General features: G+C 41.1%; 5 protein-coding genes across 10 annotated transcripts; 2 read left to right on the top strand and 3 right to left on the bottom strand.

The window, feature by feature from the left end:
• The first annotated feature begins 105 nt into the window (after window positions 1-105).
• LOC120904611 lies at window positions 106-3,522 on the top strand. The gene is made up of 4 exons (XM_040314739.1): window positions 106-611; window positions 1,331-1,808; window positions 1,872-2,179; window positions 2,257-3,522. The coding sequence occupies exons 1-4, from the start codon at window positions 470-472 to the stop codon at window positions 3,435-3,437; spliced, it is 2,109 nt and encodes a 702-aa protein (XP_040170673.1). The 5' UTR covers window positions 106-469; the 3' UTR covers window positions 3,438-3,522.
• A 221-nt stretch (window positions 3,523-3,743) lies between these two features.
• On the bottom strand, window positions 3,744-5,707 carry LOC120901680 (proline-rich receptor-like protein kinase PERK8). 6 transcript variants are annotated; one of them, XM_040309819.1, is made up of 5 exons: window positions 5,566-5,707; window positions 5,239-5,453; window positions 4,783-5,162; window positions 4,537-4,656; window positions 3,744-4,398 (listed from the first exon to the last, which is right to left on the bottom strand). In XM_040309819.1, the coding sequence occupies exons 2-5, from the start codon at window positions 5,391-5,393 to the stop codon at window positions 3,764-3,766; spliced, it is 1,290 nt and encodes a 429-aa protein (XP_040165753.1). In that variant the 5' UTR covers window positions 5,394-5,453; window positions 5,566-5,707; the 3' UTR covers window positions 3,744-3,763. The 6 variants fall into 6 exon arrangements, with proteins under 6 accessions (XP_040165753.1, XP_040165754.1, XP_040165752.1 ...); XM_040309820.1 differs by having other exon boundaries at window positions 5,239-5,450; XM_040309818.1 differs by lacking the exon at window positions 5,566-5,707 and having other exon boundaries at window positions 5,239-5,540.
• Window positions 5,708-6,414: 707 nt separating this feature from the next.
• On the bottom strand, window positions 6,415-9,902 carry LOC120904463. Its single transcript, XM_040314468.1, has 11 exons — window positions 9,845-9,902; window positions 9,713-9,769; window positions 9,431-9,632; window positions 9,182-9,349; window positions 9,025-9,119; window positions 8,808-8,962; window positions 8,308-8,744; window positions 8,002-8,234; window positions 7,339-7,934; window positions 6,944-7,280; window positions 6,415-6,874 (listed from the first exon to the last, which is right to left on the bottom strand). Exons 1-11 carry the CDS (start codon window positions 9,900-9,902, stop codon window positions 6,534-6,536), a joined length of 2,679 nt encoding a protein of 892 aa, XP_040170402.1. The 3' UTR covers window positions 6,415-6,533.
• Window positions 9,903-11,262: 1,360 nt separating this feature from the next.
• LOC120902233 lies at window positions 11,263-14,702 on the top strand. Its single transcript, XM_040310806.1, has 11 exons — window positions 11,263-11,355; window positions 11,433-11,489; window positions 11,562-11,766; window positions 11,847-11,999; window positions 12,071-12,165; window positions 12,223-12,377; window positions 12,442-12,860; window positions 12,930-13,162; window positions 13,225-13,823; window positions 13,903-14,239; window positions 14,304-14,702. The coding sequence occupies exons 1-11, from the start codon at window positions 11,298-11,300 to the stop codon at window positions 14,624-14,626; spliced, it is 2,634 nt and encodes an 877-aa protein (XP_040166740.1). The 5' UTR covers window positions 11,263-11,297; the 3' UTR covers window positions 14,627-14,702.
• Window positions 14,703-15,599: 897 nt separating this feature from the next.
• Window positions 15,600-19,109, bottom strand: LOC120904572 (serine protease snake-like). Its single transcript, XM_040314663.1, has 10 exons — window positions 19,019-19,109; window positions 18,896-18,952; window positions 18,614-18,815; window positions 18,365-18,532; window positions 18,208-18,302; window positions 17,991-18,145; window positions 17,185-17,924; window positions 16,521-17,119; window positions 16,120-16,456; window positions 15,600-16,055 (listed from the first exon to the last, which is right to left on the bottom strand). Exons 1-7 carry the CDS (start codon window positions 19,074-19,076, stop codon window positions 17,442-17,444), a joined length of 1,218 nt encoding a protein of 405 aa, XP_040170597.1. The 5' UTR covers window positions 19,077-19,109; the 3' UTR covers window positions 15,600-16,055; window positions 16,120-16,456; window positions 16,521-17,119; window positions 17,185-17,441.
• Window positions 19,110-19,564: the final 455 nt, after the last annotated feature.

Raw genomic sequence — 19,564 nt, 5'->3', positions numbered from 1 at the left:
ATTGCATAATTTCGTCGAAAGGCTTGAGTTCCGAGTTCGTTTAGTAACAATCTTTTATTTAAGTTAAGATTTTACACATTTTCTGGAATTTCTCAAGACCCGAGCCGCAGAGCTGAGCGACTTCTGAAGGAAATGAGGGAAAGAGATAGCACATGAGCCTGCTTCGAATGTCATTTTGGCAGACAACAGGCCGAGACGTATGAAGCGCCTGGATGCGGGGTGGAAGAATGGTTGCCAAATTCGTATGTGACGTGAGAAAAAGTAAACAAAATAGAAAAGCGCCAAAACAAACCGATTTTTATAATCACTCTTAACGCATCAGCACGCATTACTGCCAAAAACGCATTGAAAACCCTTCTTTATTTGACCAATAAAGAAATACAACCCAATTTTCTTTGCGTTGCAAGCACAATTCGTGATTTTGCGGCACAATTTTGTTTTATTTGTTTATTTTTAGGTTATTATCATCATGGATAAGGCCCAACAAGTACATACCATTCGGAAAAAATATACAACCGGCAAAGCAATATGGACGCGTTTGGAACAGGAATGGGAAGCAGAAAACAATTTAGCAACAGCTTCTATATCGACTTCAAGCCAGGAAGTTCATGGTGAGTACATTTGGTGCTATAGTTTTTACTATAGTGCAGTGAAAGTAGTGAATTGTGCAAGCTATCATACGATAGTTAATTGCACAAATGTGTAGTGTGTGGGACGGTGCAATCCACCAACCAATAGAGAAAACTACTTTATTAGAACGATGCTCAATGCTTTCCAAGGGGAATTTAGGGGTCACGGGGACGATCGTCAGCCTGCACAACTTAACAGCATGCCCGTCGTGATTTTAAGCCTCATTTGACCCCCCATCCCACGGAATGACAATCCGTTTGCTTGGTAGTGAATAAGTCTCGAGAACCTGAAAAGCCCGGTATGTCCGCGTAGGACGTTTCGCCAAATAGAATAAGGAGACCTCGGAGAAAGTATGTTAATTTATTTTAGTGTTAGCTGCTGCCGTCATCAAAGAGGCACCCTATGCGTGATGATATCCTCTTGAATTAATTTAGCCTCTCAGACCCTTAGCCCCCTCCCCCACCGCTGACATAAAAGAGGCACAAACAAGTAACCAAAATGAGCATCCTCCCTGCTTTTCTCTTACTTAGTTGTTACATGACTGAAATTTAAAATTCGCCAGATAATTAGAAGGTCTGATTAGAGCCATTCAAGTAGAATTTCTTAATATAAGGGTGAATTTTCGGATATTTTTTAAATCTTGACTTAATTAATATATCAAATTTTATTATATTTATTTTATTGCGTTTACTTTACACAGGTCAACCGGATATATCAAACGTATGCTTTGATGAAGATCCATCAATTGAATGGTTGGAAGATGATGAGGACGTCCGTATCTACCGCCTTTGCATATCTCAACCTGATGTGTTGAATGACTCCCATGATGAGGAACAATTTGTTGAATGGTTGGAAGAAGAAGAGGACGATCACAGCTGCCACCAAATGTCGGACGAAAGCGACATTGAAGATCAGGATGAGTATAGTGAATTTGATAGAGCCCACAAGAATCAAGTATTTGTTGAAACGATGCGATTGTGGGCTCTGAAACATCAAATCACGCATGCCGCTATTAATGATTTCTTAGAAGCAATACTAAAAACAACTGATTTTTATGTTCCTAAAGATTCCAGGACATTTCTGAAGACTCCTGTTGGCGTGGGAAAAGAAATTGAAAATTTGGCTGGTGGACAAATGTGGTACAAAGGAATAGATAAATCTCTGAAAGAACAGTTTCGGTAGTAACATCAATTCAACTGTTACCTTATTTTACTAGCCATTAATGTTTTTGTTTATTTCAGCACTACTCCGCCTCCTGTAGATTCATTTGAATTGAATATTTCTATGGATGGTATTCCTCTGCATAATAGCGGAACTACCCAGTTCTGGCCCATTTTGATGCAGCTGCATGGTATTCCTGACGTTCCAATAATGACTATTGGAATATTTTGTGGAACTTCTAAACCGGATAATGCAGAGGATTATCTGCGCCGTCTGGTAACAGAAATAAATGATGTCCAGGACAACGGAGTAGTTATAAATGGAAAACGTATTTCCATCTCACTAAGAGCGATACTTGCAGACGCCCCTGCTAGAGCGTTCATCAAATGTAAGTATTCACGATTGTACGATTTCATGAAAAGGAAAGATATCTAACACATTAACATTGTATTCCATCGATTTTAGGTGTTAAAAACCACAATGGCATACAAGGATGCCATAAATGCAAAATTTTGGGTAGAAGCTACATGGGAAGGATGATCTTCGAGGGAACAGCAGAAGCACGAACGAACGAAGAATTTAGAAATGGAGATTACTCCATAGGACATCAGATACGCCCATCGCCGTTGTTAGATATTAAACACTTAAACATAGTATTAAGACTACCTACTTCGGACGATTTACATTTAGTATATTATGGAGTGTTGAGGAAATTAGTGATAGGTTTTACGACAGGATGTTTTATAAACGAGAAATGGAATTTAGATGAGCAGGATGAAATTTCAGGGCTTCTAGTTCAAATTAAATTACCGGCAGAATTTCAGAGAGCAGTAAGGTCCCTTAAATGTTTAAAATTTTGGAAGGCGTCCGAATACCGAACCTTCCTACATCACATCAGCGTTCCTCTTCTAAAAGGCAGAATAAGTGACAGGGCATATCACCATTTTAAACTGTTGGTTGTAGGTATTACAATGTTTTCCTCTAAAATTTATCAAGACTATTGGAAGTACGCAGGGTCATTATTAGATCAATTTGTTTCAGAATTTAGTTCAATTTATGACCGTAAGTTTATGACTTACAATGTTCATACTCTATTGCATGTACAAGAAGATGTAGAAAATATCGGACCCCTTCCAACAATTTCAACGTTCCCAGCCGAAAACAAATATCAGCAAATTAAAAGATTTGTCAGGACAGGGAATAATTGCTTGAGCCAAGTCGTAGGTAGGATAGGCGAACTTAGTAGAATTGAAACAAGTACACAGAAAACAAAATTAACTTATCCATATATAAAATTAAGACAGGAAGAGGCAATATTACACGTGAGGTCAGATTTTGTTTTAAGACAGGGAAATAGAAACGCATGGTTTTTAACAAGAAATAATGAAATAGTTCGTTACATCAGGGCAACCGAATTATCAGGAACGTTCGTTATTGAGGGGCACCAGATTTTAAAGAAAAGGGCAGCTTTCACGTATCCATGTAGTTCAGAAGTAATATTTAATTACATAGCTAGCGTAGATGATTTATCATCTGAAATAGTTAGGATAAATGTTAGGGATGTTAAATGTAAGTTTGTAGCGATATCGTTAGATGGAGGAGTATCTTTTCATTTTAGTCCTTTAACGCACACGTTTCAAGAGTAGCTAGCTAGTTAGATAGTGCAATAGAAATAGGCAAAGAGGAGCTTTTTTCAATATTAAAAATTTTGTTTGTATTATTTTTCTTTTTCAGCTGGCTAGCAAATGCTAAGATACTTCATGCGTATCTTTAACTCCTATCCCAACCTCCTCGTGGTGCTAGCTGGATTATAATTGAAGAATGCAGATGTATTGCTTCACAATTATAAACTAATAGGGATGGAGGAACTTTTTATATGTTACTAAATTTGGTTCATAAATAAATGTATTACTTGATTTCATTGATTAATAATTGTTTACATTTTTTTATATTTCTGTGAATCTTTACAAATTTACTTATAATATTCTAAGCTTCTAAGTGAAACGATTTCCCGCAACGTTTTTGTTTCATTTCTTCCCTTCCCATGATCCATTTTACTCACTAAAATCTTCTTCACGTAGTCGTCATTCAATTGAAGAAATTTGTTTCCTCCAGCAAATTTGATTAAAACGAATACATTTTCAAACGCAGCAAATGCGACTTTTTGATTGGGACGACCAATCCCTGACCAACTACATTTTGAAAGAAATTCCCTAGTAAACAATAGATCTATTATTTTGTCAAGTCTTTCTTTAACATATTTTATATGGTCAATTGCATACAAAAGCGAGCATAGCATCTCAGCCATATACGTATTAACCTCTAAGTTAGCATTAAAGGCTTCTAACTCTTCTTTTGTTTCAATGGCAGTGATGGCTGTATTGCGTGAGGTTGTCCCAGCTCTCGGATTCATTGCATTAAACATAATTTTGACCTCAGCCGCAGTCTGCTTCGATAGTTTTATAAGAATGTCCACTTTTTTATCAAGTGAATTATTATACGCGCCGGATGATGAAGATGAACCAGGTACAGACGTCAGACTGGGCGAGGATGACGGTCCGGAAGAGGATCGCTGTCCCGGCATGGCTGACGAACTGGGCAGAGATCCTTTGAAAAGAAATGTACCGAGAACATCAGTGATGGGTGGCGGTGACGATGGGATGGTCAACAATGACGGTCCGGAAGAGGATTTCTGTCCCGGTATGGCTGACGAACCGGGCATAGATCCATCGAAAAGAAACTTACCGGAAACATCACAGATGGGTGGCGGTGACGATGAGATGGTCAACAATGACGGTCCGGAGGAGGATCGCTGTCCCGGCATGGATCCACCTGACGAACTGGGCATAGATCCACCGAAAAGAACTGTACCGGAAACATCAGTGATGGGTGGCGGTGACGATGGGATGGTCAACAATGACGGTCCGGAAGAGGATTTCTGTCCCGGTATGGCTGACGAACCGGGCATAGATCCATCGAAAAGAAACTTACCGGAAACATCACAGATGGGTGGCGGTGACGATGAGATGGTCAACAATGACGGTCCGGAGGAGGATCGCTGTCCCGGCATGGATCCACCTGACGAACTGGGCATAGATCCACCGAAAAGAACTGTACCGGAAACATCAGTGATGGGTGGCGGTGACGATGGGATGGTCAACATATCTGACGAAACGAATATAGGTGGTGGTGACGATGCGACAGCCAAGAATGTCGAATCAAGAATAACAGCGGGGACGACCGATGGAACAGACGGTGGAGCAGATAAATCCGATGGATTGGAGGTGCTAATTTCCATCATTTCGGTTTCCAGAATCGGCTGTGATGCGAATGTTGCATATCGATGATCATGATAAATGTTTTGCATTTTCCTAAAAAGATAATTGTTACGTTGGCGTTTGATTAATATTAGATTCTAACATGATTGAAAGCATCTCATCAACTTACCTGAGCGTATAAGCTTCTGGACAGTCACAGAGCCGGTACGGAGTGGAGTTTTCGTAAGTATGCCTCTTGATAAAAAATACCTTAACAAAATTTCCTCTATTCACAGAATTCAAATGCGGTAGAACAGAACAATGCAGAATTAACAGTCGGCACATATAGACAGGTCATGCTTGATGGGGTGAATATGACGTCACGGTGGGGCCTATGTGTGCCTACTTGTGTGAAAGAGATAAAGCACATATGCAACGTATAAAAGCAAAAGTGCAAAAAGATGGGGGGTAGGTAAGACTATGTTTTTTTGCACTAGAGCATTTTTTTTATACCAACTGTCGTTTTTTTGAACTAGCGGCAGCCATGATGGAAATTGAGTGCCCAAGATGGCTTCAACTTGAGTACCACTGAGTTCCCCCGCGAAATAGCATTTCGGGGGATGTCACCGTAGAGCTGTCAAAAATCACCCATCATTGCGGCTCGGGGAGAGCAGGAGACGACGTTGGGAAAATAATTATGGCCCTGGAATACATCACGAACGCCCCGTGTGCGCAAAAACTCAGCGGATATACAGGCGAATTGAATACTCGCAACCCGCAACGCGTGCACAGTGGTTGACAAGCTGTATGCAACGGTCAAAATAAGAAATCAATATTTTTTGGATAAATTACCGGTTTTGCAAAATTTCCCTTATCTAACCCACTTATCTGTGCACGATGCTGATCATATGCCGTGCCTGGATCCAAAGGCCGAGAAATCCAAAGCAGAACCTTGATCGCACGGTATACCCCAAAACTGTTCAGTTCGCTCAGTTCTTTCAAGTGAATTAACGAACTGCCTTCGACAAAATATTTTGCAGTAGTTTATCCGTTCTTCTACAAATATTGAAAATGCCTGTCCTACAGACGAACATTCGAACGAACATTTAAACTAGCCCGTTACAGGGTTTTCTAGGAGTTCTACTAGCTATGGTACACTTTATTGACTCTTTCTTCCCTGAAATGAACTTAATGTAATAGGAATTGGACTCTATACCATCCTTGTTGAACAAATCCACCTGGAATTTCGAAGGAGCCAGTCTAAAAAGGGTACCATAGAGTCCAATTATCACCATAAGAAGTTCACTTCCTATTAGAAAGAGTCAAGGAAGTGTCCCACAACTATGAGAACCCCTGGAAAACCCTGTAAAATGGTTCAAAAATTAACGATTTTTTCAACTTTAGTAATGCCATTTTTTATTAATTAATTCATCAGTACTGTTCCACTTCCTGCACTTGCACTTGTTCCACTTTACAAACTGCAGTTTACTGCAGTACTTCCTTGAACCACTCGATGTACGGGGTAATACGGGTCACTATGCACGGTATGTTGAGATCGCAGCTACCGTGGTTGTACATGTGTACGAGATAATTTACGTCATTCAAACGATTTCTCCATACGATCGGACTTCCAGCTTCCAGGTAGTTGTTTGAGATAACATCCAATGGTTCAAAGTGCATCTGTAAATCATCGTGATACTGCAGGGCGTTGAACATTCGAAGTCCGGATATCATGCAGAGGGTATAATGCTCATCGAACGTACGATTCAAAAGAGCTTCGCAGTCACTTTTATACAACGGATTAAGGAGATCGATGGAACTAGATGCTATGTATGAAAAAAAAAAAATGAAATAAATAAAATGCTGTTGTCCAACTCGTTTGGTTGCTGGCGTACCTAAATCCATTACTATCTGGTCTTTCGGCGAATGAGTAATGTTCTGCCAAAGACACGTAGGAAATGCGTTTTCCGTTGGATCCACTGCTGTTTCCAGTCTCACTATTGCTATACTGTGCTGTTGTTTTGCCTTCTCGTAGTTGGGATGGATGATCACACGTTCAATAGGAATAACACGCGAATTGTCCAATGAATCGAATCCTCCTAGGCGTACAATGTTGGGTAGATCAGCTCTTTTCAACAAGCAGGATGCCGACGATACAACACCACGTGTACTGATGAGGTATCCGTAACATTCATACGTTGTGTTGCGTTCATCTTGCCATCCTATTTTAACCTAAAAATGTAGTAATCAATTAAAGTGAGCTGTTTTCAGTGCATTACATGGTACTCACGGCATGCGATCTTTCATTGTATTGATCAGTTCTCAAGTGACGATAGCGCTCCTCACACTCGTTGATTTCTTTTTCTATTGCCATCATTCGAGAATTGGTAGCTTTGTTAGAACAACAAACAACAGTCCCATTTGAGCAGAAGGAAATCTGTTGTTTGTACTGCAGTCGTGTGTGAATGGCTGGGCAGCTTTGTTTAGCTTCGCAAATGCCTTTCGTCCCATCGGCATACTCGCACTCATCGCCAAGTTCCAGATCAGGATCAATATACACAAGCGACTCGCTTTTTAAGTGTGGCAGGAGTACCGATTCAAGCCATTCTTTGTGTGCACTGAGCCTTATGCCTACAGCAGGCTCACCGTAACCACAATCTCGGCCAAATAAATTGATTCCATGAATATAAATCTTTTCGTCGCCGTATTCTTGTTCGATTGCGCTGCCTGACATTGCGTTACACGAGCCAGGGACAAGAAAAGGCTGATTCTGAAAGCACAAATGCTCGTGTTGCAATCCTTGTGGAAGGAGATCGGAGTACTTCTGAGCTAGCCGACACTTTTGAGAGGATCGTTCCCAGACTCGAGTCATGATTTCAGTATGGTCTAAAACAAAAAAGAGTTTGTATTTGGAAATGAGATCTTCAAAAGCATTAATGGTGCTGTATGATACCGTTGGATTCCTCATTCGGTATAAGTTGTTGTCCAGTAATTAATAACTTCCGTCCAGGTTTGGGATCTCCATACCATCCACAAAACGGTAGAATCGGAGCAAACGATGTCAGCTTCACGACAGCGATATTGTTGTAGTACGGAGAAATAGAAGAATTGTACGACGGATGGACGATGATTTCCGACACCTCGATCTTTTTTCCATTCGCCAGTACAACATGCGTTGGTCTTGCTCTGTAATTGATAATAAATGATACAATAAACATTCAAATGCCACAACATTAGTCGCTAAAAGACGATTACTTGCCTCTCGTCAAGAACACATTCAGCTGTAGTTAACACCACGTTCGGTTCCATTAGTGTTCCGGAGCAATTGCTACTAACTGAATCATTTGTGTACTGCCTACTTAATTTAACGGTAAAATTGCTTATACTGCTACTGACGTAAATGTTCGACCACTCTATATATTCCTGTAAATTCACTTTATACACCAAGTTTTCTTTATATTCGCGCAAATTATTATAACGATCAGCACAAACCATCGGTTCAAACATGAAACTTGTGGCCATTTCGCCGTGACGTTGAAGTGTTTCAATGATCCAATCACCGAACTTCGAAACCTTCACGTATACACCGGGCGCTGATACACCGCAGGCTTTCCCAAACGAGGTCACTCCTACCAGGAATGGAGTTAATTTCCAACCATCGAACAGTTTTACGTGCAGTGGTCCACCGGAGTCTCCCTGTTACGGTTAAGTATACAAATTTGATTGTGTTACTGGTAAGCAATGAAAACTATTTCTTACAGGGCAAGTGTCCATCTTTTCGTCTCCTGCACAGAGCTGATGATCCATAAGGCCGTTTTCTAATTTTCGATCTCCTTTTTGGTAGTATGTCGAGCACTTTTCATTGTTGATCGGAACGAGTTGCACTTTCAACAGAGTTTTTGTTGTATCCTCGCCTGCAAAAGAAAAGTAACATATAAACACAATTCCATCATCATCATTCGCTAGATCCTCTTACCGAATCCTGTTCTGCCCCAGCCAGCCGCCAACAGCTCGGGGAAGCGTATCTCATCGTCTAGCCAAAGACAGGTCGGTGCTACCGTGTTATGAAGGCTGGGAAATAAAAAAAAGGACTGTAAATTGATCATTCCTCATCTCATTTGTCTTTTCCTTACGTGACATTTCTCTCGAGTTTCATCAGTGCAATGTCGTAATAGTTTGAGTAATATTTATGTTTCGGATGGCGAATGACGTCCACTATCTTCAATTGCTGCGCGAACTCATCATCTTCGTCGTTGTAGATGTTGATATCTCCCATACGAGCTACATCTGGTGGAACGTTGCTTGACGGATGAGAAGGTAATGGTTATGAAAAAGATGAGCTCAGTAATATGATCTTTGATCAGTTTTTTTTCAATGCTCACTCATCATCAGATGCGCAGTGAGCCGCAGTAAGGATGAAGTTTTCCCAGATCAACGATCCTCCACACAACCATCGCACACTTTGATCTTCATTAGTCCAACCGATGGCGGCAATGTGGGCAAACTCGCGCAAGTAAGCAGGGCTTCCTCCTGCTGGTAATATATGACTGCCGAATATAAGATAGTTAAACCGTTCTCCACAATCTTCAACAGATTATGCGAGAGACAGTAATGTATAAAACGCAGTAATTTGTGTGCAGACAACGCTGCTGTTTTCTACATACCGTCAATCGTCTGTCTTTGGTACGGGAAATTCCTCTCATATTCATTATTATCAGCACCTGCAATAGAATCCAGAATACGTAGCTGTAGGCGGATTTGGAACACCCAAACGACACGGGCCACAATCTACCTACACTGTGCCACTGAAGCAAAAGCCAACACACAACCCAGCACCACCGAAGCACAGAACATCTTCACCACGAAGAAGTTGAAACTTAAATGGATCTTTGATTGAAAAGCGCGCTGCTGGGATGCTAGCTGGATAGAAATATGGTATACACAGTAACTTATTTCATGTATAACCGGTTCCCCAAAAAACCCAAAACTAAAACAAGTTTCGTTCAGCCATATACTTTGAAATAAGTGTTGCCACAAACTGTGGTGAAAAATGCAGTGTTTCTTCGAGTTACGCGACACTCGGCTTACGCCAATTTATAATTTTGACAGTTCGTATATCAATGCAGTACAATTGTCTCCAACAATCGTCAAACGCAGTATAAATTGCATGATTGTTGAAAGTTTTAAATCGATGGAATTCATCAAAATTTATGTGCATTTTCGATTAAAACACATTAAGTACATAAAAGTACTAAATTCAATTAAAACAAATGTCAACAAAATTTGGGAAGAAAAACGTGACATACAACTTACACGAAAGTCTCTGGAACGCATTATTCGCGTAACTCGAGGAAAGACTGTACTTCCGAGCTGGTTGGGAGATTGTTTTAAATTTGCATACTAATATATCACTGATCGGCATGCTTGTCCAACAAAAGGATAACATTAAAGCAATCGAAACTACTGTGGATAAGTTTGCTGAAAGAAGGCGAGATGTTTTTTGGCATTAATAGTAATAACATTTCGACTAAGTGAAGATGATTAAAAAGTGCAAATGGAAAAATGGAAACTGCTGCCCTGGACGTTTGGAGATTTTCGTTTAAACACATGATAATAAGAATGTTCAAACACTCAACACTCAAGAATGCTCAAGCCCAGCTCTAAATAATCTTAAATGACTAAAAATTTCCCTTCGTCTTCGAATGCCACTAGAACAGTTAACTTATGTGCTGCCAAGGCCAACACAGTCAATCTTATGTCATGATTGTTGGAACAATATGTTAGATTTGGCAAACAAATCAGGTTTGATTGCATTCATTTTTCCATAAATCCATTCCTATTGTTGAGTTATTGCACGACCGCCTGGAAGCGGTGCGTTTCAAAGTGATAGCTCACTATTATCATTAGCCACCTCTCAATCTAGCTGTAAATGAGAGTATGTGAAGTTGAGTAATGACGCAAACAAAAATTGAAGGCATCGCAGGCAAGTTCAGTAAATATGTCCACTGTACGAGATGAGAAACGCTGTAGAGAATTTTTGAGACAAAAAGAGAAAAATAACTTTATTTTGGTTGCTAACGCATACATTAAATATATTAAGTCCTAACAAAACTTGTTTCTATTCCTTTTTGCAAGGATAAAAAGAAGGAAGGAAGAGAATGAAAGAACTGGTTTGAAATGTTAGAAGCATATAAAAATCGTACGTTTCAATCAAAGAGACATTCAAGTTTCAACTTCTTTGTGGGGAAGATGGTCGGTGTTTCGGTGGTGTTAGGTTGTGTGTTGGCTTTTGCTTCGATAGCACAATGTAGGTAGATTGTTGTTTGCGCCATTTGGCTGCATAAAATCCCGTTTCGAAGCTGCTAATTGCGTATTCTGTTATAGGTGATGATAATAATGGAACTGATTGGATGCTCCCGTACGAAAGATCTACGATTGATGGTATGTTGAAAGCAGTACCGTTCACAGCGTTTTATTAAAATACACTATTGTGTCTCGCTTGATTTGTTGAAGATTGTGGTGTGCGGTTTTACAACCAAGTTGAATCCCAAGTTGACGCACCAGCAGAAGATCGCATACTGTACGATTCTGGGATTCCTCATGCTGCCGAAATCGGTTGGACAAGTGAAGATAGCTCCAGAGTGCGATGGCTATGTAGCGGTTCATTGATCTGGGAAAACTTCATCCTTACTGCGGCAAGATGTGCAGCTAACGATGAGTGTGTATTTCATGAAGAGGACCAAAGATTACATCGCTAAGCTCATGTCGTGTATGATTGTTCTATTTTCGTCTACGAAGCAAAATTCCACCAGATGTAGCTCGCGTGGGAGTATACTACAGCGATGAGTTTGCGCAACAATTGAAGATAGTCGACATCATACGCCATCCAAAACATCGACTCCGCTCGACGTATTACGATATTGCGCTGGTGAAGCTGGAGCGAAATGTCACGTAAGGAAGGAAGTAACGGACGGCTGAACCACAGTGTGTTCAACTTTTCAATCCAATTTTCAATTTCCCAGCGTCGATGGCACTGTAGCACCGACCTGTCTTTGGCTGGACGATGAGATACGCTTCCCTGAGTTATTCACGGCAGGCTGGGGTAGGGTCGGATTCGGTAAGTCCGTCTAGTTTATGGTGATGATTGTCTTAACACGCTGCTTATCCTATGTAGAAGAAGATAAACCGGAGATCCTTTCAAGGGCTCCGGTCGTTCAGATTAGCAACGAAAAATGCTCGACATACTACCCAGAAGGTAGTCCTTTTGTGCGAAAGGGCTTAATGGATCATCAACTGTGTGCAAGCAAGAAAAATAAGGACATCTGCCCGGTAAGCTACAGTTTTCATTGAATATCAGTGATATCTTACAGCTTTCTGTCATTTTCCGTGTCAGGGAGACATCGGAGGTCCATTGTACGTGCAACTGTTCAACGGTCGAGAGTTAAGTTCATTTCTGGTCGGCGTGACTTCTTTTGAGCTAGGCTGTGATTCCTCAGACCCAAGTATATACGTGAAGGTCTCGAAGTTCGGTGATTGGATTATTGAAACTCTTCAACGTCACGGCGAAATGGCCACACGTTTCAAGTTTGAACCGACGGTTTGTGCCAATCGTCATTACATTCCTCATGACCATAAGAGGGACGTGATGAAAATGTTGCATTCGAGCAACACACATGTGAGTGAAAGTGTTAGCAGCTACGTCGTAAGCTTTGCGAGGCAGCATGTTGATGACCCAATCGGTAACAATTGCTCCGGAACATTGGTCGAACCGAACGTGGTATTGACTACAGCAGAGTGTGTTCTTGACGAGGGGCAAGTATTCTATTTTCATAGATTCTTTAGCATTCTAATGGTTAAAATTTCATTTGTTATAAATTACAGAACAAAACCTACGCATGTGGTACTGGCAAATGGAAAAATGATCGAGGTATTGGAAATCACTATCCATCCGTCGTACAATCACTCTATTTCTCTGTACTACAACAACATCGCTGTTGTGAAGCTGACATCATTTGCTCCGATTCTACCGTTTTGTGGATGGTATGGAGGTCCTAAACCGGATCAGAAGTTACTTATCACAGGACAACGTTTTGTACCGAATGAAGACACGGAAGGTGTGGTGTAACAACGATAACATTATCGAATAACTAATCGCAACACAAGGTATCTGTTTTAGAATATAACCGTATAGAAATCATGACCCACGTTTCGGAACGATCACCTGTTCAATGTCGTCTAGCTTCGAGGTACTCAGATCTCTTACCACAAGGTTTGCGCAGTGAACATTTGTGCTATGAGAATCATCCGTTCCTTGTACCTGGCACTTGTGACAACATACTGGGAAGTCCAATTGAAAGAATAAATGAGCATAAAGGCTACATCGATGGAATAAATTTACTTGGCCGTGACTGTGGTTATGGTGAACCGGCAGTAGGCATACGGCTCAGTGCACACAAAGCATGGCTTGAATCTTTATTGCTCCCTCGACGTGATAATGCGACTCTTGTGCACATTGATACCGATCAGGAACTTGGCGACGAATGCGAGTATGCCGATGGGACGAAAGGAACTTGCACTGCTGAGCCAAGCTGTCCAGACATTAACGCACGACTGCAGAACAACCAACAGGTTATTTTCTGTGGAAATAGAAATGTGGTGTGTTGTCCTAACAAAGCTACTGATCCTCGAATGATGGCAATTGAAAACGAATTTAACCAGTGTGAGGAGCGCTATCGTCACTTAAGAACTGATCAACAGAATGGTAGTTCGCATGCTGTGAGTATTGCATACAATGTACCGTAACTTACTGTAATCAACCTTATACAATTTATTCTTCTCTTTATTCTCTTTGTAGGTTGAGATAGGATGGCAAGATGATCGCAACACAACGTATGGATGTTTCGGATACCTCATCAGTACTCGTGGTGTTGTAGCATCGGCATCCTGTTTGTCAGAAAGAGCTGATCTACCTAACATTGTGCAGATTGGAGGAATCGATTCATTGGACAATTCGCGTGTTGTTCCTATTGAGAAAGTCATCATCCATCCCGACTACAAGAAGGAAACACTAGAACATAATATTGCAATAGTGAAACTGGAATCAACCGTGGATCCATCGGAGAATGTCTTTCCTACGTGTCTTTGGCAGAACATTACTCACTCGCCGGTCAAGCAGCTAGTAATGGATCTTGGTACGTAAGAAATGGCTTTAGATTTATAGCAAAGTTCTTATTAATATTTGTTTTGTATACATAGCTTCCAAGCGATACGATCCCATTCATCCGATGTACAAAAGCGACTGCGAGGCTCTTTTGAATCGTACTTTCGACGAGCATTATACCCTCTGCATGCATCCAGGGATAACAACCTCCAATAACCACCTTGTAAAAGATAATTCCATCTCGAAAAGCTGCTATGATTCTGGAAGTCCTATTGTATGGAGACAGGTTAGGAATAGCACTGATAACGCAGAATACCTCGTGCATATGTACAGCCACGGAAGCTGCGATCTGAACACTCCACACGTAGTGACCCGTGTCGCGGCATACATCGAGTGGTTCAAGCAATTGCTTCAGTGATTTCAATTTTACAGCATTTGGTAACATCTGTTCAGTCAATGTTGAGATATAAAAAAAATTGAACAATAAAATCCGTTTTGCGTGTATGAAAACTGTCTGTAAATTTAAACTCTTCGCTAAACCCACCCCATGCAACAGCGCTCTGGGAAGTGCTTCCAGACGACTGAACTAAAGATCGGTCGCTTAACACATAAATAGCATAAGGAATGGTCCGAGAAGAATGAAGCGTGCGCGCATGTTACTGCATGACACCCGTCAGAACGTTGAGATCTACTAAAACGACTGAGCATGCCCTACTCTTCCTGGGCAAAACGCTATTTTGAAGAGTCTAACAAACAGTTGCTCAAGCACACGGGACAGATTTGCCGTTAAAACCACGATGTGCCGGAATGTGGAAGGAAATCCCCTTACAGACGTGCGTGGATCGAAAGGAGGATGTCGTACTTCTAAGGACGCTTAAACGAAGCAGAGACAGGAGTGGCGGGCGCAAGTGACAGAACAAGGAAATCACAACAGCAGCAGCGGCACAGCGACGTAATGGTGCGTAATGAGACGTAATGAGACGTAATGGTGCCATTTCCGGATGATATTGCCAGCGCCATCAAGCAGCCATGCTCTTCAAGATAGGATCGAAGAGGCTTACCGTCGAAATGCACCGCCTGATCGGGAAAAGCTGGGAGCATGAAGAACTATCAAAGGATCGGACGCTGGGTAATCAAACCTTCAAAAAGAGCAAAAGGCTAGAATGCTCAAATTTTCCTGCCATCACTGTCCTCAATGCCGCCTACCAGATCCTGTCCCATATCCTGTTCTGCAGATTTGCGCACCTTGCTACAAATTTCGCTGGGCTTGTTGGAGGCAGTGCAATCGAAGTGTATCGAACTTAATTGGGGAACCGTAAGTATTTCTTTCCTTATTTTGTATTTTGATTTAAACTATTGTGACATAGGTAATGAAAACTGTTAATCAAAGGTTTATTTTTTTAACCGAGCCTAGCAGATGGATGTTTGCAAAAGAATTGTTCTGATTAATTGATCTCACAGAGTGAAAACATTCGGTCACATAATGCAGCATTACAATTAATGCAGCACTGCTTTGAACCACCCGATGTACGCGGCAATACGGGTCACTACGCGAGGAATGTTGAGATCGCAGCTTCCGTGGCTGTACATATGCACGAGATATTCTACGTTATCAGTGCTATTCGGAGCCTGTCTCCATACAATAGGACTTCCAGTTTCATAGCAGGTATTGGAGATAGAAACATTTGGCGCCAGTCGCACTTGTAAATCCCCAGCATAAAATAAGGTTTTGTAGAATTTTGTTCCTGGATTCATGCAGAGGGTATAATGCTCATCGAAAGTTCGATTCAAAAGAGCCTCGCAGTCGCTTTTGTACATCGGATGAATGGGATCGAATCGCTTGGAAGCTATGTATACAAAACAAATATTAATAAGAACTTTGCTATAAATCTAAAGCCATTTCTTACGTACCAAAATCCAATACTAGCTGCTTGACCGGCGAGTGCGTAATGTTCTGCCAAAGACACGTAGGAAATACATGCTCCGATGGATCCACGGTTGATTCGAGTTTCACTATTGCAATATTATGTTCTAGTCTTTCCTTATTGTAGTTGGGATGGATGATGACTTTCTCAATAGGAACAACACGCGAATTGTCCAATGAATCGATTCCTCCAATCCGCACAATGTTAGGTAGATCAGCTCTTTCCGATAAACAGGATGCCGATGAAACAATACCACGTGTACTGATGAGGTATCCGTAACATCCATACGTTGTGTTGCGATCATCTTGCCATCCTATCTCAATCTACAAAGAACCCCATATTTTCCATAAAACGATTTGTTTTTTCGATTCGTTATGAGCTACTCACGGCATGAGAACTTCCGTTCTGTCGATCAGTTCTTAAGTGACGATAGCGATTCTCACACTGGTTGAATTCGTCTTCTATTGCAATTATTCGAGGATCGGTAGCTTTGTTAGGACAACAAAGCACAGTTCTATTTCCACAGAACATAACCTGTTGGTTGTTCTGCAGTCGTGTGTGAATGGCTGGGCAATGTTTTTCAGTCATACAAATTCCTTTTGTCAGATCGGCATACTCGCATTCGTCGCCAAGTTCTAGATCTGGATCAAGATACACTAAAGGATCTCTCTTAGACCGAGGAAGCAGGACCGATTCGAGTCAAGCTTTGTGTGAACTGAGCCGTATGCCTACAGCCGGCTCACCATAACCACAATCGCGACCAAATAAATTGATGCCATCGATATAAATGCGTTTTTCACCGTTTCTTTCAATTGGACTTCCTATCACTATATCACAAGCGCCTGGAACAAGGAAGGGCTGGTTCTCGTAGCACAAATGCTCGTTCTGCAATCCCTCTGGAAGCATATCGGAGTACTCCTGAGCTAACCGACATTGTTTAGGTGATTGATCCCAAACTCGGGTCATTATTATGGTTGAATTATATTCTAAAACAATCATGAGCTAGTGTCACGATTAAACATTCCATATTATTATCTTTGCTGTACCATACCTTCCGTCTTTTCAATCGGTATACGATTGCTTCCTGTAATTAATAACTTCTGATCTGGTTTGGGATCTCCATACCACCCACAAAATGGTTCAATCATCCCAAAAGATTGGAGTTTCATCACAGCGATGTTGTTGTAGAACGGAGAAATAGAGTGATTGTACGACGGGTGAGGAATGATTTCCAGTACCTTAATTAAGTTTCCATTCGTCAGTACCACGTGCGTTGGTCTTGATCTGTAATTGACAAATGATGATACATTAAACAGGCAAATAAAAGTGAGAGAAATAAAAGTAGAATACTTTCCCCTCATCAAGAACACATTCAGCTAACGTTAACACTACGTTAGGTTCGATGAGTGTTCCAAAGCAAGCATTATTGACTTGAGGAACAGAGGGCAGCCTTCGAAAAAATACTACGTTGTTACTAATTGTTGAACTCACGTATGCATTCGACAAGTCTAAATATTCCCGACCTTCATATACTCTCACAAGGTCTTCCTTATATTCGCGCAAATTGTAATACCGATCGGTACAAACCAACGGCTCAAACTTGAAACGTGTGGCCATTTCGCCGTGACGTTGAAGAGTTTCAATGATCCAATCACTGAACTTCGAAACCTTCACATATACACCGGGCGCTGATATACCGCAGGCTTTCCCAAATGAAGTCACTCCTACCAGGAATGGAACTAACTTCCATTTTTTGAAAAGTTTTACATGTAGTGGCCCTCCGGAGTCTCCCTGGCATAGTGAAGGATAGAAATTGAAAAAATGTGTTGCTGCTCAATTGCAAGATTCGTGACTTACTGGGCAAGTGTCCATCTTTTCATCGCCTGCACAAAATTGATGATCCATAAGACCGTTTTCTAATTTTCGAACACCTCTTTGGTAATGTGTCGAGCACTTGTCATTGGTGATTGGAGCGAGCTGCACTTTCAACAGAGTTTTTGTTGTATCCTCGCCTGCAAAAGAAAAGTAACATATAAACACAATTCCATCATCATCATTCGCTAGATCCTCTTACCGAATCCTGTTCTGCCCCATCCAGCCGCCAACAGCTCGGGGAAGCGTATCTCATCGTCTAGCCAAAGACAGGTCGGTGCTACCGTGTTATGAAGGCTGGGAAATAAAAAAGTGGACTGTAAATTGATCATTCCTCATCTCATTTGTCTTTTCCTTACGTGACATTTCTCTCGAGTTTCATCAGTGCAATGTCGTAATAATTTGAGTTATATTTATGTTTTGGATGGCGAATGATTTCCACTATCTTCAATTGCTGCGCAAATTCATCGTCTTCATCGCTGTAGATGTTGATATCTCCCATACGAGCTACATCTGGTGGAACATTGCTTTGCAGACGAAAAGAAAGTGGTGATCAAAATGATAAATCTCAACTATAAGATCCTTCGTCATCTTCAATCGGTACTTACTTATCGTCAGCTGCGCAATGGGCCGCGGTAAGAATGAAGTTTTCCCAGATCAACGATCCTCCACACAACCATCGCACACTTTGATCTTCATTCGTCCAACCGATGGCGGCTATGTGGGCAAACTCGCGCAAGTAAGCAGGGCTTCCTGCTGCTGGTGCAACTTTAATTGGATCAATTTTTTTGTAGAACCGCTCCTCACAATCTGAAATTGATTAGGTGAGAGACAGTGATGCAAAAGATGTTTTCATGTATAAGCTGACAGCACTACTACTTTCAGCATACCATGTAATGAAGATCTTTCGTACGGAAGCATCCAATTATACTCATTATTATCATCACCTATAACAGAATTTGAAATCGGTATTTTTGTAAGCACCAAAATAGCTACGGCACGAATCTACCTACACTGTGCTACCGAAGCAAAGGTCAAAGCACAACCTAGCACCACCAAAGCACCGAACATCTTCACCACGAAGAAGTTGAAACTTGAATGACTCTTTGATTTAAAAGCTCTCTGCTAGGATGATGACACACACAGTAACTTTTTCAATATTGAACCGGTTCATCCAAAAACATACCACAAAAAAAAAACAAATGAAAGAAGTTTTGTTCAGCCATATGTCATTTAATATGCAAAAAACAAACGGTTGCTGAAAACGTATCTTAGCCAACATATGGTGAACAATACTAAATAACAGGTTTGGAGATTGTTTTAAATTTGCATATCAGGCGTGCTTGTCTACCAAATGAACCGAAGACAAAGACACGATGACCATACTAAGGCTTGTGTGGTCAATGACGTAAAATTATTGGAAACATATTTTACTCTTGAAATTCATTTTTTCCATAAAACCATTCAATCGAAGGACATGGAGTAAAAAAGCGGCTCAGAGAAGGAATATAAAAAAATGACAATTAAAGTGTTGGGTGACCGTGCAGCCACCGTTTTGT

Source organism: Anopheles arabiensis, chromosome 3 (assembly GCF_016920715.1).
Source record: "Anopheles arabiensis isolate DONGOLA chromosome 3, AaraD3, whole genome shotgun sequence".
NCBI classification, from domain to species: domain Eukaryota; kingdom Metazoa; phylum Arthropoda; class Insecta; order Diptera; family Culicidae; genus Anopheles; species Anopheles arabiensis.
The sequence above is the reverse complement of the archived record's forward strand: the minus strand, read 5'-3'. Positions and strand labels throughout refer to the sequence as shown.